The sequence below is a fragment of the Poromitra crassiceps genome (assembly GCF_964638095.1).
Source record: "Poromitra crassiceps genome assembly, chromosome: 5".
In the NCBI taxonomy this organism is placed as follows: domain Eukaryota; kingdom Metazoa; phylum Chordata; class Actinopteri; order Beryciformes; family Melamphaidae; genus Poromitra; species Poromitra crassiceps.
The window spans coordinates 40,989,666-41,016,897 of record NC_139642.1 but is presented as its reverse complement, the minus strand read 5'-3'; the positions used below and the strand labels follow the sequence as shown (position 1 = coordinate 41,016,897).

General features: G+C 41.6%; 1 protein-coding gene across 1 annotated transcript in view; it reads right to left on the bottom strand.

The window, feature by feature from the left end:
- Positions 1 to 1,266: 1,266 nt before the first annotated feature.
- The window catches only part of LOC310776866 (1,4-alpha-glucan-branching enzyme-like), a 105,265-nt gene continuing 79,299 nt past the window's right edge, over positions 1,267 to 27,232 (bottom strand). Inside the window, exons 14-16 of the mRNA XM_083637069.1 lie at positions 21,924 to 22,054; positions 13,655 to 13,772; positions 1,267 to 2,516 (exon numbers count right to left, since the gene is read on the bottom strand). Of these exons, the coding sequence (XP_083493195.1) occupies positions 2,454 to 2,516; positions 13,655 to 13,772; positions 21,924 to 22,054 (312 nt within the window). The 3' untranslated portion in view covers positions 1,267 to 2,453. The remainder of the gene's footprint in view (positions 2,517 to 13,654; positions 13,773 to 21,923; positions 22,055 to 27,232) is intronic.

Genomic DNA, 27,232 nt, shown 5'->3' with positions numbered 1-27,232 from the left:
CATACAGTACACACAATACATACATCATTTTATTATCAATAGTAATAATGAAAGAAATATGTGACAATATATGTATCAGACATCATTATTTTACTTTTGAGAATAAATTCTGACAATTCATTTTGACAGTGGTAAAATGACAATGACATTGGGTCAGATGAGAGGCATGATTAAACCCTCTTACTTACAACTGAACTGTGCTTGCCTGAAATGTATGCAGTGATCCTCTCATATGCTTTTCGAGAGGTGGAAAAAAATATTTTTTTAATGCTTTGGTGTTCCACCAAAAGAAATGACGTGTTCACGATTCATTTGGTTAAACACATGGTGGATGGTCCTGAATATAGATGCTTTTTCTTTAGCTGCAGGGAAGGCAGATAGATCAAAACATGCCATATGCTACTACAATACACTGCTTTAAATAGCTGAGAAGATTCTCTAATGCAGGAGGTTTACACCACAAAATTGCAGCATCCACGGCAGTAAATCATGGCATTAGCTTTTATGTGGGATGCCTAAAACCAGCTCGTCTTTCACTTAAAGCAATATTGCTTTGATACAAACGTGAACAGAATACTGAAAAGTGTCCAATAAGAAGTATGAACAAAAAAACAGCATCTATTAGCAACAAGGATGGAGAAGGGTGCAAACCAAGAATACATCAAGGCTTACAGTAATTTGCAACATATCACCTGAAAAAAGATGAAACCAAAGACATGTGAAAGACCGTTTGAATGACCTGTACCATTTTGAGTGAGCGAGCTCAGCAGTCGCAAGATATTGTTGACCTACCATCGCTCAAACTCCTAGGTAGTTCTCCATTTTAGTTACTCAATAACCTCACAAAGCAGCTCTGGGTAACAGCGGGTAAGCAATGCAGCTTCAAACTGGGCAAGATGAGATGTGTGATCACAGTTTGTTGAGACAAAACTCACGGCAAGGCAAAGATAATCGATAGAGGCAGGCACGTTATGTTGGCTATGTTGGCTGTGTGAATTTAGGCTGTATGTGCGCAATCGTATAATAATCCCAAGGGAATGTTATACCTAATGATGTTGGTGTATACATATGTGAGTCATACAGTTCTGTGAATATTAATAATATCTTACCATCAGTAGTTCTCAATGTGGGGTCCGGGGACCACTAGGGGTCCTTCAGTGGCTTCCAGGTGTTCCCCAACAATATGAAGTTAAACTTCACAATTACGGTATTTAATTTACAAGAAGTTAACACAATTAGAGAATGCAGAAGATCACTTGTGTTTCACTCTTATCTCTCTCAATACAGATATTCTGGAAAAATCTAACAAAAATATTCTCACATTTGGGTCAGAGAGACAAAATCTCATTGAATGGCCCTAATGTGTACTAAATGAGGGGTCCTTGATATGAAAAAGGTTGAGAATCACTGCTTTAAATGATCAGCTGTGAGAGTCGTGATGGTAAAAAAGGCAGATATCCATCCCACCTCCACAAACTATCTTCTCGCAGACAGAATGATGTCTCTGAAATCTCAAGGTATCCACCTCCGTTTGTACAATTGCAATGAACTTCATGGCACCTTTTTTATGTGACCCGTGAGAAAGCTGCACATTACTTTTTGCACAGAGGAATAGACAATAAAGACCAAATTGGGCAAAAAAAGGCTGTTAATCATCTGTGTCATTCAGCTAAAATTGTAACTACTGCACTGTGCATATGCAACACACTGTGAACAAACCAAAAAAGGTGATTTTATCACACATTGTGTTAGCTGCAAAATACTGGCTTAATAAGTGGACCATGAATAACTACATAAATGCTCCCAGTAGCTGCATAAATTCAAACATTACACCACAACTGTATTAGATATCCATTATAGTATAATAATTCAAAGCAGCTTATTATTTTGTGCAAATTACATTTTTATAATTACAATATCCCACAACATGAATGCACATTATGGAGTACCAGTGATGACATACCTGGACGTTTTTGATTTTCAAGTGCAGTGCTGGTAATAACAGCATTATCAGTATTTTAAATACAATCAATCATAAAAATTCAAAGTAAAATATATTTCAAGATAAATAGCAGTTTAAAATTCAGATATCTTTTCCTAAGCCTTATCACGTAGAAATCAGCGTTTCAGATGACATGCCACATTCAGCAGAGCTATAAATGGCCGCTGGCTAGTGGTGGATGGACTCGGCAGGGGTTGCAGTTTTAGGAACTACTGTAGCTGCTGACTAGGTTGGACTCTTCCCAAATGGACCAATCTGTATTGAAAGGGGTTACACAGCTTCTAAGGTTGCAGATGGTGTTTGAAAACACATCGATAGCTCACAATGACTTTCCATTTAACACAAAGTTTGGGTGTGGAAGGTTGACACATAAAGATGAAGGCGATTGTTAACACTCAGTTTGAGGTTGGAATCCATTCCCGATCCTGGTCTCTGTGGAGACAATCATCCTCTAATAACAGTAATCTATCTCCTCGTTGGCCAGGACAATAGCTGTTCTGCAGGGGAGGTAGACCTGGGAGAGGGAGAGAGAGAGAGAAAGACACACACACACACACACACACACACACACACACACACACAAAGACAGAGAGAGCGTGAAGAAGGAAAGAAAGGTGATAGGAGTGAGATGACCAGAGAAGACTAATGATGTTAAAAAGAGACCATCGCACAGCTTGAGGAGATTATTGAATATTCAGGTTTACACTGTTTAGAAGTGAGATATGAGGGCAGCAGCGGTCTCTTGGTGATTATATGCGATCATTTCTCACAATCAAGGTTGACTTAATATTAGAGCAATTAATCAATTTTTAATCTCAATTACAGTTTTTGCTTCCTACAATTATGAAAACAAGATAATCGAGATAAAACGATAATTGTTTAAAATCAATTATTTATTTTAGTTAGCCTATTTATCTTCATGTTTATTTTCATGTATTTCTTTGTTTTTCAGTTCAATTATATTTAAATTTAAAAGAAATCCAGTATTAAACATGTATATTCTTTCAAGTTCAATTAATGCATGATGTTGCCAAAGTCAATGAGTAATCACGTTAAATAATCGGAATCTATTTTAAAGGAGATAATGTGGTATTTAGATATGAGCAGGAAAACAACTTGACAGTACACAAACACTTTAGACCTTTAGCTGGAAGCTTTGTCAAGGTAAGAGTGTTACTGTATAATCAAAGCTTAAGGCTGACCGTGTTGCAGCTACAGTGAACCTGAGGGTGGCACTACAGCAAGGAGAGAAGTCACTATACTGCTAGAAACTTGTGTCTTTGAACTAGTATACTAGCGTTTCTGCATGGGCTCTGAGCTATTTTGAATATGCATGTAGAGTCAGTACTGCAAAACCTCTTGATCAATGACTTGTCTCAAATGTCTCAAATTCAGATCATAAACATCCCACTGCAACCCCAAGATTGTACATTCAAATGAATCATCCCCAATTGAGAAATCTTGCCTCCAGTGGAAAAAAATAAAAATAAAATAAATAAAGTCAGTTCAGCACTCTGATCAATGACTCACTCTGTGTAGTTCATCGTTTCTGAATATTGGCTGTGCATAATTTGGAATTCTGAGGAGATAGCGACTGCCAGTGGGCATGAGCTGAGCTGCATGACAGGAATCTTCTGAGTTTTAGCGGACTGAAGAAAAACAAAAAAATATATATACAGTATATAGCCGCAAGCGGTCATTAGGCAAGGCAAGGCTTAGGCATTTCATACACTGGGGCAATTCAATATGCTTTACAGAGTAATAACAAGCGCAAATTCACAATAGCTGTGGGCAATATCAGTGATGACATCATCAGTGATGATGTCATCACTTGAGCATCTGTGATCATCGCTCACGCGATGTCACTGATAAGGAGCACAGGTATGTGTGTGTGTGTATGTTTGTGATTTTGTGGACCGGTGACCAACAGAGTGACTTACAGTATAGGGCTGCTGCCCAGCTATGCTGGCTGCAGCTAAAAATACAGAAAAGGTTAAAGAAAAAAGTAATAGGGAAGAAAAGTGAAGTATAGACAAGAGATACAAAATATCAAAGACTTAAAAAGTAAACTAGTGCAGTTCAAATCAAGTTAAACAACAAATTGTGAGTGAACCCATGTTCTCACCATCCGTTCTGTGCTGCACAATTGCTCGAGTGACATCCCTGATGACATCACTGGTGACATCACAATTGCTACATAGACAGAGTGACATCACGGGACCCCCAGCTTTGCATTCAGCCCTCTCATTTTTTAAATCCTTTCATCAGAGGTTGGTTATTTTTAAATGATAAGTGTGGCTGTCCGGTAGAACTTGCAGTCATGGGCGTCTGGGTAGTGTAGAAGTAAAAGCACACGTCTAACCCCTTGGAGACTCGGGTTCAATTCCCGGCAGCGGTAGTTCCGGCTTGGTTAGACGTTCCTACAGACACAATTGGCCGTGTCTGCGGGTGGGAAGCGAGTGGGGTATGAGTCCTGGTAGTAGTGCCTCATCTGGTCGGTCTGGCCTGTTCGAGGGTGAGGGGAACTGGGGCGAATAGTGTGATCCTCCCATGTGCTATGTCCTGCCGGTGAATCTCCTCACTGTCAGGTGAAAAGAAGTGGCTGGTGACTGCACATGTATCGGAGGAAGCATGTGCTAGTATACAACTCTCCCCTGATTAGAAGAGGTGGTGGAGGAACGACCGGGACAGCAGGGGGAATTGGCCAAGTACAAATAAGAAGAAAATAAAGAACGAGCAATCATGAACTTGACTTTGCGCTCACTTATTTTTCGGAAGCCTTTTTACCACGGGACCGTGGTCACAGCAAGACAAATTCAGCTGAGTCAGGGATGCTTAGAGGGATGCTTACTTTGAACTAGAAAGGTGTCGCTTTGTGAGACAGCCTCTCGTTTCCCAGCGGGGTGGGGTTGGACCATCCGGCCAATCACGTTGCTTAAACAGCCAACCCCGCCCGACAAGGATGCCGGCCGAATTATAACAAGCGCACTTCCATACAACAATAAGCCCAGGGGCTGTTTGCACAGAACACCTTGAGTTGGGTTTTCCTTGGAGTCTGAGTTGAGGTTTCAATAAAGTAGAATCGGTTGCACAATACATGCTTAAATGTATACATGCTTGAGTCATAGATTTTGTCCATTAGTGGGGTCCAGTCCCATGGAGCAAAGTATTGACAGATTAGAAGCTTTTGCTTCATCATTTTGGAAAAGCTCAGTTTGGTGAGAGTTCTGCAGCTGTAGGTGAATTAGTGCCTGAGTCTGACATAATGTCATTTGAAACATTAATTAAGCCATGATGGTGGTGCTATGCAGTATGACCAGCTGGGGTCTGGTGCACTTTGAGATGCCTTTCAAACAGGTAGCTAAGTGATGTTTGGATGGTCTAGGACAGCGGTTGCCAACCTTTTCCGACTCATGGCACACTTGAAAATCTCAAAAATGCTTGTGGCCCACATCCGACCGTAAACAGTACGGAGGCCAAATAATGCGTTCTCAGAGCACTTTTTATTTTACAGATAAAAGGAGCTGTCCATCAGCACCAGACAGAAAGCAGAAACTAAAAGTGAGGAGGTGTCTGAAATAGGCCATTTAACGAATCATTGATTACAAATTAAACTAGAAGTGCACTCAGAGAGTGCACCAATACTCCAGTCTGCTATGATATGCACATTTTGTGAGTCAGATCAGAACCCTGATCCACCCAAACCCCCAGCCAGAACAGACCTTTTTTCTCTGAACAACTAAAAGAAAAAGTCTGCAGGCCGAAGAAGAAGAATCTTAACAAGAGCAACAGAAGGAAGAAAATCAAGGACATTCGGCAGTCTGGAGATGTCAGACACAAAGAATATAAAGAATTTTTAGTGACGCTGTTAGCATGGTGCTATGTGTCTAATAAAGCCTTTGATCAATCCTTTTTATATTCACAGTGCACCCAATAGTTTGGAGGCAAGACAGAGCCACTGTGTACCATTACTCATTTCAGATTTATGCCAAAGGAAAAGCCAAGCAGACAGAAATGATACCATATTTCCCAACAGAAAAGGGGAAAAGAGAGGCGAGCTGTAAACTATTCAATCACCCCCCTGAACTCTTGGAGCCGCCCCTCGGCATCAGTGTATCTGTGCTTACTGTGGATGCGTTTCTTTGGCAACACTCTGTCGCCGAGGGAGCGGAGCAGCCCGCCGCTCAAACACTGACACAGACATTGGTGACTAATTAAACAGTCACAGTGGGAGAGTCTCCATGCAAGCAGCACCGCAGAGAGACGGTGTGGCAAAATGAATCATCGCACCTGTTTAGACAAGCTACCACTGTGCCTAACCTGGAATATGTCAACAGCTTTTATTTCCACCAAATGGATAGCAATAGTGACAAATTCCAAATCAATCTGCCAACAAAGAGCGGCAGAGTCCCAACGGTTAGCAAAGCAATCAGCGGCAGACATTTTAATTAACGAGACGCAGTAGCAAATGATACGTACAGTACGTACGCACGTACATCCGTGCGAGGCCAGACACCCACTCACCTACGTATGAGCGAGGCAAAGCAGCGTTTGAAAAAGATCAAAGATTTTCCATTACGTTTATTCACGTACATTTAGTTCAGGACTTTCTGCAAAATCATTGTCTCCATTGGACACACTGTATACAATCCCACAGCATGATTCCACACCACAGACATAATATTGGACACAATTTTACTCGGTGTAACACAAATTCTGACACCAGATTATTTGTGAAAATGGTATGAGACATGGTTTTTGTTGTGATTTCTCTGATTTTGCCCAATAAAGCCTCTACCGGTTTCCCATGTGGCATTTAGAGTAGGAGTTTACTAGCTCACCAGCAGACACCCATAGGCCACAATGAGATCCAAGTTCAAACGTTTTGATTGAACCTTTGCAAATCAGAGTCTCTGTTCAATGAGTCTTAAAAGCCCTTCCCCCCCAAATACATAAATAAAATCAAATAAAGGAGATGAGGAAGCAAAGCTGTTTGTTTGTTAGGGAAGCGGAAAAAGTTAGCTGAGTAGTTTTTTCCCCACTCGTGTCTTACGGACATTCTTGTATCACTGTCTCTACGTGTTTGAGAGTTGGGGTTTTCTAGTCACTTCAAGAGGAGAGTCCAGCCTCGAGGCTATTACTGAAAATCGGATCAATGTTCAAACACACTGATCAAGTTTTCATGAGATGCTTCACAGGGATATCATGAAGGAGATTCTTTTCCCCAGCTGCAGGTGAGAGCACACTGCCCAGCTAGCTGTGGGCTCTCAGTCTCCAGACATGCATCTGTTTGGCTCCATTGCTGACTTAACAAGTATCAATTCTATCTGAGCAGGAGGCTGTACTGTAGGCCAACGTCTGTCCAACAACTCAAACAAGCCCGGGCTGCTGTACTATGTTATATGAGAAGACTTATAAGTACTTCCAACTTTCTTATCCACACATACAGATATGACATCACAGCAGTATTTGGGACACACGCACGTGCGCACGCGCGCACACGCGCGCACACACACACACACACACACACACACACACACACACACACACACACACACACACACACACACACAAATACTTTTATTTGGATCCAAAAGTAGGGCAAGTTATGAGAGATCCAGATATTTTGGAAGAAGGTTACACTGCAGTACAGTATGATAAAATCAGACAGTGGATGCATGTGATTGTAGACACAGGAAAAAAGTGTAGCCTAACCCATAGAGTCCCTAACCCAATGATAGCTTAATATCCAATAAATGCAGAGCATCGTCTTCTCCAGATGGAAAGCCTGCCTATATTGGCTGAGCCTGAGACTCATCAATATTTTGCCAATTTCTTTGCATCAGTCTTTTGCAGCCCTCCTAGTTGCAGACCATAGGCAGGAAGCGACTCAAACATCCTTTTCAGTAGATCAAAGGATGCAAAATGACCATATATGTATAGGTCTTTGATGGAAGCCAGACCCTTCTCACTCCAGTGAGTGTGGACGGAAACATCTGGTGGACTCGAAACTTTCCTAACTTGGTCTAGAATTCTGAGGGAGTTTCTCACAACAAAACCCAAATCCTGAAAAGTCCCCGGCCTCTCTAGCTTAGAAAATAAGATGGCTGGCAGATAGGTGTTGGCAGTAGAGCTGGCCTCCATTTTCAGCCACAGGGGGTAGTTTCAGTACATTAATAAAGGTTTTTTTTGTTGTTAAATGAATCAAATGTAAACCCTCAATGGCAGTGTGCTAGCTGTTGATACGAGAGATTCTCATGAAATGGCCTGCTGAGTATGGCAAGCTGTCAGTTCAGTCTGTTGAAGGTGTTGCCGTAACATGTTGGCGAGATAATAATCTTTTCATTTCAGCTGTATGGCAAGCTGTTCAAACATTCACTCTCTTCATATCACTAGAGGTCAAATAAAATGAAGCCAAGTGCCGATTTTATAGTCATTAGCAACAAAATATATTATTTGAAACTTGTTAGAAGCAGTTTGTTGGAACAGACACTTGTACTCATCAATTAGTAACTAGTCACTGTTCCCCCTTTTATTAATATAAATGTGTACTCATAACTATTAATAAACACGCATATGTATTAACTGGCTAAAAGTAACTTTTCAGGTTTATTTTGCTGCCTGCCGGCTTGGCGCGTCGACTAGCCGCGGTAAAGAGGTAATCCTGGATTGCGAGTTTAACGAGCCAGTTACATGTCCTTTGCATTCTACATTAAATAAAGACATTACCGTTAGTTTTATTTTGTATGTTACATACTTATCGGCCAAATATATTAACATTTATGGACTAGAAAAGTCTGCCCATGTAGGCACTAGGCAGCCATCTTGCCTGCTCAGAATTTTCTTCTTGCAATGAAGATTGATTGACAGCTGTCATGTTGTGATATGATTGGTTGAAATTGGGTAGAAATGTGATAGTACTGAATTACATCAGCATACTGTAGATTACAGTTATGGATGAAATCTTGAAAAATGAACTTTTTACGTGCTTTCTTTTTAAACTAAAGAAATTTCATTTTCAATTTTTGACCAACCGATCAGGATGACCAAATAGCTGTTATGTTCAATGTTCTTATCATTCTTTTGCTCCATAAAACATCAAAGTAGTAAGAACAGAAAGTAAACTTTTCTGTCATTTCTCTTCCAAGTTAGCTTAATACAAGAAGGATGCCAACTAAAAATGAAATCTGGGGATGGGAGTGGGATATAGAGTATTAGCGGCATTAGCTCAGGAGGTAGGGCTGTCACCTGGGAATCGGAAGGTTCCCGGTTCGAGGCTGGCTCCTCCCGGCAGTGTGCCGAAATTGTGCTGACTAATGTATAATGCAGCATTTCCCTTACGAGAGAGAGAGAGAGAGAGAGAGAGAGAGAGAGAGAGAGAGAGAGAGAGAGAGAGAGAGAGAGAGAGAGAGAGAGAGAGAGAGAGAGAGAGAGAGAGAGAGAGAGAGAGAGAGAGAAAAGTAGGACAAGGGTCCCGAGCTGGATTGGGACCCGGGACGTCACAGTTACATGGTGCATGCCACTAGGTTCAATCAAGTGCATTCTCAATCTGGCAATGGATGCTTTCTTAGAGGAAGAAGGAAGATAGGAGGAAGTAGGAGCACTGACGGACCATTAAAAAGACAGGAGAAAAAGAAGAAGATTGTGGTGACTTTGAAAGAAACAGCTGTTAAATAAAACATGGATGGAGTGGGAACTTCTCCACAGCCCCCACAGAGGCTCTTGTCTGATTATTCTTGTCATATCCAGGTAGGCGGGAGGAGGAGGTGTGTGTGTGTGTGTGTGTGTGAGGGGTGGGGGCAGCTTTGTGCAAGACTACAGCCTCACTGTGCAATCTCTGCGAGGGAGCCCAAAAAAAGAGATATGTGCTGAGTGGTAGATCCCCCCACCCTCCTCTCTCTCTCTCTCTCTCTCTCTCTCTCTCCCTGTCGGCTCCATCTATCTCGCTCCCTTTCACTCGCTGTGAATCCCTGATGGTGCCAACATTAGCAGATGACTTGTTAACTAAACTTCATAATTTGGCCGATAGGGACGCGGGTGAAGTAACGCTGTTTGAATTAATAAAAAGAGCAAGAAGAAGATTTAAGAGAATGTGGAATTTCAGTCCTTAACTGATGAAACCTGAGCTAATATGGAGGAGAATCGCTGTCTGGATGGAAGAGGCTTTTTACCCTGGGTAGACAGAATCTTCAATAATGCTGAATGGATGATTTTAATGGCATTTTTAGACACATTAAAGCACTGATTCTCACTCTGAATATGGAATCCTCTTTCCATTAGCGGCAACACTTTCAGTATTGATCCGACAAAGTTCAAGTTGGGTTCAGATAAACAAACGCCTCATCAAGTGCTAACGCGCGCAGCTACAGCACATCGCCTTAAGATATTATTTCACTGAATAAACTGGAGAAATACGGTAGGAGATCGTGACTCTGCGGACCACTTTACACATATCACAGTCTTCATACATTCATTGGATTAATTATCATAAGATCTAACACATGCAATCAACCGAATTTCAGTTGGACTGCCTGGGCAGGGCATCTATGCTGATCCTTACTCATTTGTCGCTGGCCTCATTCATAAAAAGCATATTGCCTTTTGGCATTTTAAAAATGACTTGGAGAAAAAAAGGAGGCAAAAGTGAAGAAGATCCTGGAGCACTCCACTTAAAATGCATGCAGTATCAATGTTTCGTTCTATATTTCAAGGACCGACCTATTTCATGCTATTTCATGCCTTAAGCAATCTCCATGATGGAAGCCCAATGGTTTTCATTCTCCACATATTCTCCAGATATTTTTCACCCCTCAGTGAAGCCGTGCAAGTTTAAGAGGCACACATGAGGAGGTAACTTCTAACACCATGAATAATGCACATTGTTTGCTGGAGAATGTGAAAGTGTTGTAGATATCAGATTCACCTAACTCTCAATGACTCCAGTCAGTCTGAGCAGAGGAAAATGCAGCTGCTGTCACCAAAATATTATATTCACAAACAGCCTCATGCTCTGTGGAGAAAGGGCAAACAATGGATGCCATCCCCCTGATAGACAGAAGCAGCCCTTTTGAATGCACCCATATTTGATCAAATCCGTGACGCTGCATTAAAAGCTAATCATATTAATGAGAAAGACAATAAATTATGGAGCAGTGGTTAAGCTGAGAGGCCCAGACTAGGGAGCATCCCCCATTCATGACAACACCTCATCAGAGCGGCCTGAAAGATGTCTCCCTGTGAACTCCATTCTTGGCTCATTGAAGCGAGCTGTGAAATCATAAGGACAGAAAATATGACTACAGAGACAGCTACTTCATGATATTCCATAACGGCTGGAAGCATGGCGGCTGTAGTCAAGACCACCCAGGTCAAGTCCAAGTCAATTCCAAGACTAGATCGGAAGGGAACTAGTGGGAATAGTGTGATCCTCCCACGTGCTACGTCCTACCGGTGAAGCTCCCCGTCATGTGAAAAGAAGCGTCTGGCAATTGTGCATGTGTCGGAGGAAGCATGGTGCTAGTCTCGGCTCTCCCCAGATCGGCAGAGGGTGGAGCAGCGACCGGGGCAGCCAATAGGGCAGCATGGGGATAAATTGGCCTAGTATAATTGGGGAGAAAATGGGGGGTGGGGGGGAATCAGGGGTAAAAAAAAATCCAAGACTAGATCCAGTCAAGTTCAAGTCCAGATTGGGTGACTAGAGCAAATCAAGTCCTATTCAACACCAACACCGAAGCAGGCAATAAACAGTATCTTAAAAACATGCTTAAAGTCGAGCTGGACCCAAAAATGACTTATTTTATTTTAGTTCAAATACCTGGGTATGCAGTGCACCTATTTAATAATGTATGCCAAAAGAAAAAATCACAAAAATCTAATTTCTTTAGTTTTTCACACTTTTTCACATCAAAAGTTAATTTTTCAAGATTTCATTCATAACAGTAATCTACAGTTTGCTGACATCACCTATGTACTGTAGTACTATCAAATTTCTACCCCATTTCAACCAATCATATCACGACATGGCAGCTGTCAATCAAATCTTCATTTCAGGATAATTTTCTCTTCCAAATGAAGGAGAAAATGGCGCCTAGTGCCTGTCATCTGACAGAATTTCTAGCCCATATACTAAGGTGACAGTCCTCGGCTGGAGCTGTCCCCGAAAATGTCCCAGATTAATCTACTGGCGTCTGTGGCCGATATGACTCTAGCTCTAGTGGGCTCATTCTTAAATCTAGAGTGAAGATACGTATAGGGTGTGAAACTGTAAGACCTACAGCATCCATTGGGACCAACAATGCCATGCTACTGTACCTTGTCGGGAGGGGGGCTAAATAATGAATTTTGAAAAACCGGCATGGTCAATTTCAAAGGGGACCCCTGACCGCTCTCACCTCAGGATATCTGAGTGAGAATGGATTCTATGAGTACCCATGAGTCTCCCCTTTACAGACGTGCGCACTGGCCAACCACTCAAGCAGGAAGGTTGGGGGAGGCTTACGGGCGGGTTAAAAGCATATAAAAGCATCACATGTCTATGTAGCCTGTTGATCCAGGCATCCAACAAGTGCTTACATGCTGCTTCCTGCTGTTCCAGGAAATCTTGAACAATGAAAAAACACTTAAAACTGTAACACCGAAAATACATTTTGAGATCTGGAATGCTGCTGGAGAACACAATTGACATTTTGTAAAGGGGCACAGTGAATGAAGTGTGTGTGTGTGGGGGGGGGGCACCAGGGGCCTCTTCGTGAAGCAGACACTGTTTATTAATTTATTGAGTTGAGTTGAGTTGAACTTTATATTATATATTTTTAATAAATGAAACCGGAATCATCCCCCTTTTTTATTTCATAGGTAATAACATTGGATATTTTAATGATATTGATTGCCGGACTGGAAATGTCCCCGATTTTCATTTGAGAAAATAAACTAACTACTAACTTGGCCAATTGTATGGAACATACTAAATAAATCAAACGGTAATGTCTGAGAATGCAAAGAAGTGGAACACGCCAGGATTGGCTAATGCCAAAGCCAGTCCCCAGAATTGTCAAATCAAATCGTCGACATGCTACTATGACCCGCCTCTCAACCTGTCATCTCAGACAAGTTATGTTTTCAGTCTGAAACGGACTCCGACCCACGCGTCACTTGGGCTCCGAACGGGTTCAGTTCGACTTTAATGAGCTTCTTCAGAATCAATAGAGATGCAGATCTATCTGCAGGAGCTCTGTACTAAAACCTTCCACATCCAAATAATTAATGCATAGGAATTAGCAGCTAATCAATATATAGAAGTTTGAGCATCATTACAGTACATGCTAGCTACAGTATAAACAAGTACAACTACAACCCCCTAAAATGTTTGCAATACTGGGAGGAATTAAATAACGGTAGGAAAAAAATACATCTTTGATCATTTTTAGATGCAAAAATAGCAAAACAAAACTGATGAGTCAATAATAATCCAATAGTGACCAAGACCAAGACAAGTCAAAACAGACACAAGATCCGGTGGTCAGAAAAGCGGTCTTGAGACTGGTACTGTAATTACAGTACAGTGAGTACACCCCATATTCAGGACTTGCTGGCCTCTACTGTACACCCAAATATGACAGTTAATGAGTAGAAAGTGTGACGTTAAATATTTACCAGCATGGAGTTGGAGCGACCATTGTAGGGCTGGGCTTCAGTGAAGAACTCGGTGCCATGGTCCAGCCGTCCGTGACCCCCATACTGAGCCATATCTGAATCCAGCTTGATTTTGTATCTGATGAAGATGGAGGTTAAGGAGCAAAGGCACCGGCAGTGGAGAAACTAGATTATAACTAACATCTAAGACATAAGAAGCATGAGAACTTATATATTTTTTTTTCACAAATAAGACAAACAGTTTGAATTGCATACATGTAATCCTTGATATTTGTTATTCACTGTATCATTTGTCTAAACATGTTCTGATTTAACCGTAATCATCATTAGTTCATAAATAAAAGAAAAATGTGCAGAAAAGAAATTAAGAAAAGAAAAAAGAAAAAAAGAGGTGATTAGAGGTCAGACATTGCAAGTATTATTGGAGCAAGAGAGAGAAGCTTTTAGCAGCAGTGTTTTGTGTGCAGACTCAGTTTGGCACTGCTCAGCTGGTTTATATTCCATGAAACCCTCGTATCCATTTCTGGCATCCCACCACCCCTTGCTGCACTCCAAAGTGACGGTGCATAGCCTTAATTGACAGAATGCTGTCCAATATTAACATAAACAGAAAAGTGATTCAGCCACGGCTCAACCGTGCAGCCTGCCTGTCTAATTTATCTAATTCATTTAATAAATTATGCATTCTATATAAAAAAAATTGATACAAACGACTTAACACAAAATAGTACATGCCAATCTGATTCTTTGCTACATTGACTCAGTTAAATTAAAAATGCAATTGCCTTCAGTTGTACAGAAAATGTGTGTTGTGTTGTGGTGTGTGTGTGTGTGTGTGTGTGTGTGTGGGGGGGGGGGGGGGGGGCTCCTTGGAGACACGTTTTCTTTACTTTCAGACAATCCCATTGCTGTGCTGGAAGAGGACATGGAGGAGCTGACTGATGGCTTGAAAAGTGCAAACTCGATAAGCAACTGCGAGATGGCAAAATAAGGCATTGTATGAGATATAATACGTACATCATGCCATGAGGACCTGAGACGGCTTTAGCATGTTTTCACCTTTTATGAGAGAGCAAGATCAAATGTATGATAAGATGTATTCCATCCTTCAGGGAGGCAGGTGTAATACACGCTGTCTAATCTGAAATCTAAATTGTTGCCAAAGAGCCTCCAAAGTTTGCTTTGAAATAATATCCAGGCAGGCTTTTAGAAAACCACTTTTGTCTGACAAAAAAAGATGGATGTCTAAATCAGTAGCCCATTATTATTATGTCAATGGAAATATATAAAAGACATTTGAAAAGTATTTATTTTTTATTTACTTGCACATATTTAAAAACAGAAACAGACAAAAAGAAAACAACAAAATAATGTGTGGGTAGGAAACCCTAGGTGGGATTATTAAGTATGAAAGCACACTTTGACAAAAGTGTACATCAATATATCCCCGACTGTCTGAAAACTGCTCTCCAGGCATGTTTAGCCTTCCAAATGCCTTCCTTGCTGGTGCCAGTCAAAAGAAGAAGAAGGAAGGGGGGCTTTGGTAGCCTACATGTGTACCTTAATGTGCATGTCAAATGTAAATACCCATAAACATCTGTGTGCGGTGCAGTATTTACCTCCTCTCTCAGGGCTCCAGCAGTGATGTGTGGTACTGTAACAAAAACAACCAGGAAAGAGGAACAGACATGCAAGCAGACTCCTAATTGGCTGGGTGAACAATCGCCTCATCTCCCCATAGGCTATTAGTCTGACATTTGAGTGTGATCCTCAAACGCTGCCTCCCTCTACCCCACAGCTGGGAAAATTCCGCTTTTGCTGCCTGCTTGTCTGCTTTGATAGTGATGATTAAACAGAAGTGCTGCTCTGTGCATTGTTTCTGCTGAGAAGGAAGAGCTCCCTCCTCCACACGCGTTCTTTGCTCTCCTCTGCTATATACATGCTGTTTTATTGACAGAACAAACTCATTTGGTTACAGGGGTTTTACAATAACTATCAAAAGAGAAAAATTGATATATTCTCTCAGGGGTTATAATGCATGCAGGGAAATTGAGAATCTATATGCCATTTCAAATTTTAAGACACCTAATGGATTGCATTGTGTACAGTATTGTGCGCCGTCTGTCTGTATTTGTGTCTGTGGGCTAGGACACACTGGAAATGGAGTATAGTTGCAGTAATTCACAGTTCCCCGGCAAACTTGTCTGTAAGGAAGTGAGAACCAGCACAAGTTGGTAGTTGGAAGCTTTTGAGTGATTACATCGTTGTTAGTGGCTACAGACGGCTGGAACAGCTTGCAGTTCAGCTGTAAAGTATTGTAATCAATACAGCCTCTGTGAATAAAGGGGGAGATTTAAGAATGCAATCAATTTTGACCCAATGAGCTGAAAGAAAAGAAGGCAGTCCAACATTGGGGACTAGAGCCATTGATGACCAGAAAACAATCTGGCCATGACCATGATTGCAGACCAAGCCACTTAGTCTCTCCATCAGTCTTTTTTGCTCACTTTATTAAAGTAATAGCACAGAAGTGAGGGAGATATGTGTGTGTGTGTGTGTGTGTGTGTGTGTGTGTGTGTGTGTGTGTGTGTGTGTGTGTGTGTGTGTGTGTGTGTGTGTGTGTGTGTGTGTGTGTGTGTGTGTGTGCGTGCGTGCACATCTGAATGTGGCAAAGCCTTGTAAACATCTTGCTTGTTCAGTGTCGACTTTTCTGTGCTTTCTGCTTTGTCTGCACAAGTTACATCAGGGTGAAACGGCAGACAAATTATTTTGCAGACACATCATAGATTGCTCTACCATCAGAATCTCATCTACACTGCCCAAAAACAAGACACTAAAGTATTTATCTCAAAACATAAGGATTAGGGCTGGGCAATATATCAATATTGACATCAATATCATGATATAAGACTAGATACAATCTTAGATGTTGGATATGTAATATCGTGATATGGCATAAGTGTTGTCTTTTCCTGGTTTTAAAGGCTGCATTACAGTACAGTGATGTCATTCGCTGAATTTAACAGACTTTTCTGCTTTATTGACCTTTACCCACTTAGTCATTATATCCAAATTAACGATGATTATTTATCAAAACATCCGATTGTGTAAATATGACCAATGTTTTTAATGCTATGCGTGAAATGAAACAGCTATCAAGTTTTACAACAAATATATTGTTCCATCAGAAAGCTCAAATGCCACACAACTCACTGCCTGTGGTCAAAGGTACTTCCTGAAACAAGCTGCGGTATTTGTCTGCACAATGTGAACGCAGAACGAGTCTGGAATCATGGATTGTGTCTTTGGATTGATGAGGGTGTTTGTTGAAGAGATATCTGATCCTAATGGGATCCCACGCGGTGGAAGGTAATGCAACGCTGCATCTACAATCAATCTTGGTGTATCTTACAGAGAGATGTGGAGGCAAACAACAACAAAATAACACGCATGTCTTCCTCTGTTCAGTAACCTTATGTGGTGTGCAGTCTAGATGATCATCGCATGATAAATGATTTAGCCCTATGTATCTCGGCGTGAATTTCATTCTAATTCTGGTTAGTTAGCTGCACATCCAGCTGAATTATTCCAAATAGCAATCTAACGCCTCAAGACAGAAAAGGAGAATGATGACCTGACACATCTCGACCGCCTGTTGGCACAGTGTAAATCAAAGACCCATCTGCCCTGACAGGTACAGCCTTCATAACGGGATCCTACTGGGATTTCAAATACTCTAAACCAGCTAGATAAAGCCCACTGCCTGAAGAACGTGCCCACGGAGACTCAGAGAGAAAATAATAAAAAAAACACTGATGGTTTGAGTGCCTGTCGAAAAGCTGACGTTGACTGCATTTTAATGGCCAACATTTTTGGCGAGGTGCGTCTCTTCACTTTCTCTCCTCTTACTTGTGAGAGAGAAAAAAAACAGAGAGGAGAAAGATAAGAAGAAGAAAAAATCAGCTCGTCTAGAAAACCAAAAAAAACCCCGAAGAGAGCAAACTCTCACTGCCTCCAAATAAGGATTGGCACTGCGGGATGATGACTTTTGTAGCAGTTGTGTTGTTTTTATTTATTTATGGCAAAGTTAAGACGGCAGACTTTGAGCTATAGCAGTACTTAAGCTGCAAGCACTACAGTTTTGCTCTTGTACAGTGCCAACGGTGGACTCTTTTTGGCATTATATACTGTAAATATCTATTTTTCTTATTAGTTTCAATGTCTAACCAAGCAAGGTAAGACACTGAAACTTTAACAAGCACACAGAGGAGGAACCATCTGAGGAGCCATGGATTTTGACAGTGTATCACCAACATGCGCTCATATTTCTGGTCCGTGAGGTGACTGGTGAAGGTGAGCCGTGAAGGTTACTTATGCGTGTAATTGGCTGGTGAGGAGAAGTGACTATGAAAAGGTAATATTCAACCCACTACATATACAGCAGGTGACAAACCTTCTAAAGGCATGAAATAATATGCTGGCCACGCTGCCAAAGGCAATGAGGATAGCCAGACAGTCTGCAGGCTATCGGATCCATTTTCAGAGGTGCACAGCACCCTCAGTCACACCGCGTTAGCATTCCTACATTATAATAGTGATGTGGAGTTGGGCGCTGTGACATGCCTGACCCTCACACAGGTATGGAGAAAGTTTAAGTATATGACAGCTGAGTGTAATGAAAAAGCACTTTTGGCCTCTTTGAGCTTGTCTTGTTTACCTCCTCTGCCTCTGAGTGGCACTTTCATCTGTCTTCTCCCCCTAATTGGATCCACGGCACAACATTCCCATCGGAGGATCTGCATCTCCTCATGCGCACGCCACATTTACCCCCCTCACACACAGCGCATTTGCCTGTATGTGTTTACTGCTTCTCTGTATAATGACAGCCAGAGCTTTGCCCTGTATTTATTTGCATTTTATTTTCTGCCCGCCCCCACCCCTCCCCCCCCCCACCCCCCACCAATGTCTGAGGCCTCTCCTTAAACATCAAAAGAAGCACCAGGAGGAAAACACTCGGTGCCATCTAAATGAAAATAAGCCCTCAAAAAACGGTGTTAGAGACACTGTGCAGCAAGGCTATTAGTGCTGCGCCCAAGTTTTCACCCCATCAATGCAGCGCTGAAAACCCACGGCATGAGCTGCAATTAGTGCACATCAAATAAGCTTACAATTAATGCACGATATTAAGAGATTACTATGGGAGTCATTTTTGTTGTCATAATATGAACATGATTATTGTTCCATCATACTATTCACATCTAATAACATGTTTGTTTTTATGGCTGGTAACAATCATAACAGAGAAATGTTTTAGCATTTGCAATGTTTTTGCTTTTTTTTTTTTTTTTACCTAGGCTACTGTAATAAACCTACTTCCCCATTCACTATGAAGCTGTAAAGTTAGAACCTAAACAGCTGTGTAGCAACTGATAATATAATAACTACCAGATAATGTACAGTAATAACTCTCACAATGGAATGAGAAGTCCCTTGAAATTGTAATAGTAAAAACATTACACATTACACCCACTCATGAATAGCTAATTGTTCATATAAAGTATAGACTGCCTAAGTCACACCCTCTTCCGGGTTCGGCATGGGGCCTAGGAGATTTCATTCCCCATTCATTTTCCCATTGACGTTTCTTAAAGTCCTTATAAAAAGAGTTTTACTTGCACAAAAACGGTGATTCAGCTATATTCAGAATCACCAGAGACCATAGAACATTTCACTCTGAGGGGGCGGGGGGGGGGGGGGGGGGGGGGGGGATATAGCTGAATCTAGTGTCCTCTAGAGAGAGAGTGGCATCAGCGGAGGACCAAAATGCGAGACTCATTAGCCAATGAACAGCCAGAAAAAAAAAACTTTCAGAGTACAACACAGACTGTCCATTTTGCTGCAACTCGACAGTGCTGCTTAATCCAGGACCTTACTTCCTGGAACTCTTGAGAGTAAAAAACTGGTCCATTGGAGTGAATGGAGATGTCGGGACTCTTCTATCTACATGGCTCTGGCTGAATCACTCTATTACATCAGGCTTTATTACATTTTGGACTCATTCAGAAGAAAATGTGATGACAGTGACACGTTATTACATTGTCCATCAGTATTTACATTATCAGTTGCAGCAAGTCACGAGCTAACTATCTAAAGACAACAAAGATAATGTGGAAATCGAGGAAGTGTTGTCAGCCAATCAATCAATCAATCAATCATAATCAGTTGCTACTGAATTGCTAATGTGTAATGATCTGAACCACTGGCAACCAGAAAAAAAAACGAACAAACTATGATTTCAACTCACCGTCACATAATTGAAGTCACAGCTGAAGAAGCAACATAGCCTCTTATCCAGCCGGGAAAGTATCTGTTGGCGTTGGCTAGACTAGAGTATTGTGAGCCCCAGAAGAGAGTGATGTCCATTATAATAAATACAAATCTGTCAGCTTCCTGTCGCCCCTCACATCCCTAATCATTGTGCCTGCTGTAATCACAACTGTGGGACTCATTAAATTCCTCTGTGCTGAAGACAGACAGCCAACGCCACTAAAGGCTCTGCTATCATTTCTCGCTAATAGCATCACAACACCACTGTAACAACTGACTCATATTCCCCTTAACAATGACTGCTGAAATGATGTCACAAAAGCATGAGCTGCGGAGAGAACATGGCCATTAAAATGGTGGGTCATTACGAGTCACTTTTACTTGAACCTTTAGATCTCGGGATCCACTTCCGAGCCGTGCAACTTCTCAGAGGTGACCCCCGCCCTACATGCACCTTCTCAGAGGTGACCCCCGCCCTACATGCAACTTCTCAGAGGTGACCCCCGCCCTACATGCACCTTCTCAGAGGTGACCCCCGCCCTACATGCACCTTCTCAGAGGTGACCCCCGCCCTACATGCACCTTCTCAGAGGTGACCCCCGCCCTACCCACCCCCTCCTAAAATGCAGCAAGAAATCTCACAGGCCAGAGTTCCACTTCAAATCCGGCCATGAAGATTGAGTAAAGAATGGGACGATTTTGAAACTGACGGTTTCGGTCGAGTAGCTGGACGATATACTTCATTTGTATATTTTCTTTGTAAACGATCTAATAATATAATCTAGCTTTGTTGCATCTTATCTCCACACATTGTATTAATGGTAGGGGTGTCACGATACACTCAGTTCACGATACGATACGTATCACGATACTGGGTTCACGATAACGATACGATACGATACGATTTTAACAATATTTTTTTTAACTTGAATAATGACAATATATGACTGGAAAAGTAGTATTTTATTTGAAATGCACAAATACAAAACATGCTGTTGTGGGAAATTGTTATTACAATAACAACTAGAAAAAACATGAGATTGGAGATAAGGCTTATCTTGAAATAGAATGAGTTACACCGTCACTTAGATTTACTTTGAACTAAAATGTTTATCAGTAGTATAAATTCTCATTATGCATCTTCAGTTTTTCTTCAAACTCAAACAACAAGACTTTTCTTAGTCTATTTTTTATGCATCTTCAGTTTTTCCTGTCAAGTAAACAGTTTTGCCAGAAACTCAATTGAATGGTTTCTCTCCTGTATAACTTCTCATGTGTCTCTTCAGAGACTTGTTCAACTGAACTACGGTACTTTCCACACATTGAACTTCAACAAACAAAGACGTTTCTTTGTCTATTTTTGAAAAAAAAAAAAAAAAAAAAAAAATTCTTTCTTCACGATATGAGATTTCATCTCAACGATACATATCGTGACGTTTTACTATCGCGAGATTTCGTGGGACGATATATTGTGACACCCCTAATTAATGGTGAGCAAATTAGTCCTGTCCGCTTCTCTATGACATTAGCTTTCACTTAAAACAGGGGATTTCAAAGTCTGAGTAGCTCATCCATACTGTTGTAGCATTAAAATTAACTTTAAAATTTTTTGTAGTTAAAGAGTGTGTAAGAGTGTGTGTGTGTGTGTGTGCGTGTGTGTGTGTGTGTGTGTGTGTGTGTGTGTGTGTGTGTGTGTGTGTGTGTGTGTGTGTGTGTGTGTGTAGACAGGTCCGATCATATTCCTGCCCTGTATGTGTTTCTGTCTCACTTCACCCTTTTTGAAACACAGACAGTTATTGCTTGGGCTGAAATAGCCTTACTTGCCGATTATGTCTAAGCTTGAAAGATGACTCCCCTTATTGTATTAGAGAAATGATTGATAGAGGAAAGCAAATGTGAGAAGATTTGAAACAAAAGTGACAGATGAGCGTTAAAAGGATACTTTCCTACCAGCTCTACAGCCACTCTGTAGTCCTGGAAGCTCTTAGTGGGATGAAAGTTGAATATAAAGAGCACATTCCCCCTCTCAAACACAATGACCTTGTCCTCTTCATGCTGGGTGCTGATATAGGCCTAGAGGGGGGGGGGGGGGGGGGGGGGAGCAGGGGGGGAGAAAACGGTTAAGTGAACATTTCTTTATGAATAATCATTACCTTTCTCATCAGTCATTTAGAGAGTTACATCAAAGTGCAGGATATCAGTGTGCTACACATTTCCAAATAGACGGAGTAACTCACTCCCACATCAAATGTCAGGTGGCACTCCTCAGCAGAAAGCTGGTGCCCAGGGTAGCGCCAGGCACACATGTCAGCTTTAGACAGCTGCACATGATAAAGGCGCCACTCTCCTGTGGAGCGAGCTACTGTTAACGTGTCATTAGCAGAGATGATCAATGTCACCCAACCCCCCCTATTTTTAGTGCCTTGTTCCCCCCAGCACATTTCAGGGCAGAATATTCATGGCTGAACGCGGCGATAAGCACCCTTGCAATTGGACAGGCAGAGAGGAATGAGCTGACCGTCTTGAGTGCTTTACCAAGTCTATTTCTACATGAGACTTCCAGAGTGGTTTCACATTTGGGGTCATGCCAAGCTCTTCTGGCTGGGTGTGTCTGGTTTTGCATTGGAAAACAAATAGAACCTCATCCATGAAGTCCTGACCCAATGTGCATAAATGCATGTTCTTACTTACAAATAAATTGTCAATTGCAATCTGCAATTGGACTTTTTCAGAAAATTATTCTGATATGATCTTTCTGATTCTGATCTTTAAGCGAGTAAAATATCTCTCTATTTTACTGGTTCCAATTCTTTTAATGTACGGTAATGCATTTAGCTTTTTTTTTTTTTTTTTTTTTTTTAAGATTTATTTGACAGGGACAATACACATCAATCCACACTTTAGTTCACACTACAGTGTAAATGTGTCAGATTTAGCCAAGAGGCTAATTTGCATCTGTAGTCCCTGGACAAGTTAACAATATGGTCAACAGGTCACAGTATAACAATAAAACAATTAAAATTAAAAACAAAACAATATCAAGTCAACAATATAGCAATGAACCTTATCTTTTTCACTTTGTAATCTTTTTTTGTACTACAAATCACGCACGCTCAATTCCTAGGGTGGAGACTCTGGAGATGATGTGACATGGCTGCAGTTATGGAAATCACCTGCTCCACGGGACAGACACCGCCCACGCACCTAGGCGCCATGGTGCAACTGTGCGCCATCGGCTCATACTACATCCATCACAACTGCCTGAGTGACATCACAGCGCAATCCAATACTAGCAATGTACCCGGCTTTGCCCGGGTTAAATAGGCACAAAGCAATACAACTGCGCCTTTTGTTTGACTTTCCAACCGGCCCATGACCTTCCCCAGATCATAACCCACTCCCAAGCAAAATTTCCGCCCAATCTGACCTGTGGTGTGGGTGTGCATTAAAGATACACATGCACACAGACACACCACTTCAACTTTATTATAGTAGAAATCGAGCGCGCGTAGCTTGGCTGCTGCGTGGCCTCGCCTGCCCTATTGGCATGCGCAGCGCTCAACTTCGCATCACTGATGACATCACTCACTGATGACATCACAATTGCTCGAGGGACCATCACTGATCACATCATGCTCGAGTGACATCACTCAACGCACATTTGCACAACTTCACATCACTGATGATGTCAGTGAGTGAGAATAGTAGAGTCCGCAGTGCACATTGCATATAGACTTCACTTCCAGTTTATTGTAGATAGAAGATTTACATTCGGTCATGGTGACCTTCATCAGAATGAAGCAGGAAGTGACAGAACACTAATATAAATAGGTTAGACAGAAAGACAGACAGATGCCACTTTAGCAATTTTATGTATGATGATGATAGACTAGTTTCTAGGGATGGGACGCTAGTACGCTACACTTATAAAGTCTTATCTCACAATATGATTCAATACATGCTATGGGGTTTAAGATTTCGATGTTACAGGGTTCCCAGGTGGCCGGTTCTGACCCGCGAGGCCCAAATGTCTGGCCCGCGCCGACCTATTGGCACTTAACACACGTGTTATAACATGTGAAATAAAGTTTGTTAACATGTGAAATATACAGTAGCTGCGAACTTGGCTGGTATAAATATACTGTAAATGGAGTGAAGAGCAGTCTGGTGGCCATGGTCTTCTTGTCAGGGCATATTGGCTGTGTTTATGGAGTAAACTGGCTCTGTTTACAGTCAATTGCAGCGGGAGACCCCACACTAACAGAGATGTGTGCACTAACTGTTCTGAAGTTTCCTTTTAGTTTTTCCACTTCCTCTCCTCACCCAGTTCACTTCCTTTACCTCACTTCTTCCCCTAGCTTTACTCCTCACTAATTAGTTATTTTGTTCACCTGTTGGTTCCCTCACTGATTGTCCCCATTCATTTCACCTGAGTTCCCTCCCTCCTATTTAAGTCTGCACTCCTCAGTTTCCTTCATTCCTTCCACACCAATGCATGGGGCGGCATGAGGCACTGACCACACTGGTAAGCAACTTATGATTTACTCTTATTAGTTTTAGATCCTTATTATTTCTCATCCTATATCCTTAATTCCTTTATTTGTATATTTTAGTCGATGGACAACTTTAAAGCCCTAAGTTTACATGGCTAAATCTGATTTGTTTCTTTTCCTAATCCTTTGTTTTGTTTGTGTCTTCCAGCATTTAAAGGGCAGCTCCTGTGTTTTTTTCCTCCTGTGTTTTTTCCTTGTGTGTTTTTCCTCCTGTTGTTTTTCCCCTGATTTCCCAACTATTGTTTGCTGGACAAAATAAATGTTTCACATGGACAAGCTGTTTCTGGACTCATATTTCTGCATCCTGACCGATGCCCCATGGTGACAGTCAAACTAAACTTAGAAATTGGAACCCTCCATTACACTAACAGATGTGTGCACTAACAGATGTGTGCACTAACAGGGGCTTCAGTTCATGTCCAGAATTTGCCCCTTTGAAGCTCACTGCTGCACATCTTCAAAGAGGCGGTGCCGGGCACACATCGCACTTTTAAGCAAAGTCCCTGCTCCCACACACATTCAAAAATTGTAAACAGTTTTGCAAGCATTAATTTAGTTTGACAGTTACTGAGAGTTGATTTGAGTTAAGTTGATGCCAGGGATATCATCGGAACACTTGACATTAATAGCTGTAATGTAATAAATGGATGTCTGCAAAACTGTTAACCAGTTTTTGGATGTGAGATCAGTGCAAAATAAATCGGCGTTGTTTTTTTGATTAAGTTTTCCTTTCAATTCTACAGGGGAAATATTGAACCAAATGATATAATCACCTCACTGAGCAATAACACCATGGCAATGTCCCTCATAGACTGTACAGAGGATTCAGACTTATGCTTTAAAGGATCTCTGAGCAGGATCTCTGAGCAGTTATTGGCGTTTTCTGCGAGTACCTACATACTGTAGGTGTTTTGTGATATTGTATCGATCACAGAATGAGACATGTTTCTCACCGCCTCCGTCCACACGGGAGGTCAGAGGGCAGGGTCACCCACAGAACCACACAGAACTAAGAGGGATTCGGTGCAGATCTGGAACTGAGAGGGATTGGCCGCATATCTGTAGTACTTGAGTTTGATGCTTATTTTGACTTGGACTTGTCTTGGTCACATTCACTTTTAGATGGTGACACAACTTTTTATGTTAATCTGTTCTCTTCACCTGGTCTACCCTAATTTATTTTCTAAACATCGCTGTATAATATCCCTCAAGCTTCTATGCATTCAGTCAAAATCGTTGGCATGGCCGTTTTGATCTTGGTCTTGAATACGAATTGCCTCAACCTGCTGTGGTCTTGGAAATTTGGACTCGACCAAGGGGGTCTTAATTACTTAAAATTACATAAAAGAATAACAGACTTCAGTGTTTCCCACAGGATTTTGAGTATTTGTGGTGGGGGACCGCAGACCCCGTAGGGGGGTGCGGGGGCATGCCGTCCCGCGAGATTTTTTTAAAACATTTTAAAGTAAAATGCATGAATTTGGTGTACTTTGAGAAAGCTTAAGAGCAAAATTAAAAGGCTAGATCTATGAAGAACATGTCATCATTACTGTGCTGTGGGTTTACAATGACTAAACTAAATTTCTCCCTATAGGTCAGGGATACTCAACTTGCTTTGCCACTTTCGTGAATTGATAGAAGGCGAGGGGCCAGTTAATAAACAAACAATATACATTTTTCTGTAGCGGATTGTAGGTTTTTGGGGTGTCAGCCGGAGTTTAGGCTGACAATGTTGTGCACACTGGATAGTTAGGTTAAATTAGTTAAGTACATACATAAGTGCCTGGGTAGCGAGCAGATGGCGGTATTTGACAATTTAGCAGCTAAATCATAGATTATTGAAAGATATTCCATATTCCAGACTCAAATGCTATAACAGAAGTATTGGCCAGAATGACATGAACATTTATTGGACACTTATTCAAAAAAAAATTTTGGTCAACATCTTTTTGTGGCGGTCAAAATTCCTTTATGTATGGGAAACACTGGACTTACTCCCTACTTCCACACCCAGCTGCCCAGATCTTTACACCTTAGGGAACCTTCAAAATGCCATAATGTCATAATAAAAAACATCCCACTGATAATGATGTGATAGATCAGAGAAAGAATATTCTCAGATGGTGTCTCAAGTGCACATTGACACGCGACCATCTACTGCATGGCTTCACATAAAAAAGAAGAAGAAACATAGAAACCAAGCCAAGAAGAAGAGCACCCCAATATGTAGCAGGTCAGTATTGTTGCCAAATGTATGCATATTTCCTGCCAGTAGCCTCCTTAGGGATCAGTATTCCGCAGCGTTCCCCCAAAAGAGAGCAGAGAAAACATCCAACCAGACTCTGCTCTCCCTTTTGCCTTACCTCTAAAGCTCTGTTTCACCCAGTGGTAAAGGGTGTTAAAGCCTTCATAAAGTCAGTGCACACTTCTGACTGATAGACCAATATGCAGAAATGAGCCCTGCGAACCAGACATGGCTGTAATTATGCACTGTGATACATCTCCCCCTCCACTGCCTCCGTCTGGCTGCTGGTGAGAAGTAGGTCAGAGAGGAGCACAGCTAAGGTGAAGTAGCTCTAATCTGAGGATTGAATCGTGGGGGATGTGCGGGAGAGTATTTTTGAATCAATTACACAGACTCACTTCTAATCGCTGTCAATTTAGCAAAAACACACTCCATTTGCATTATCCCATTACT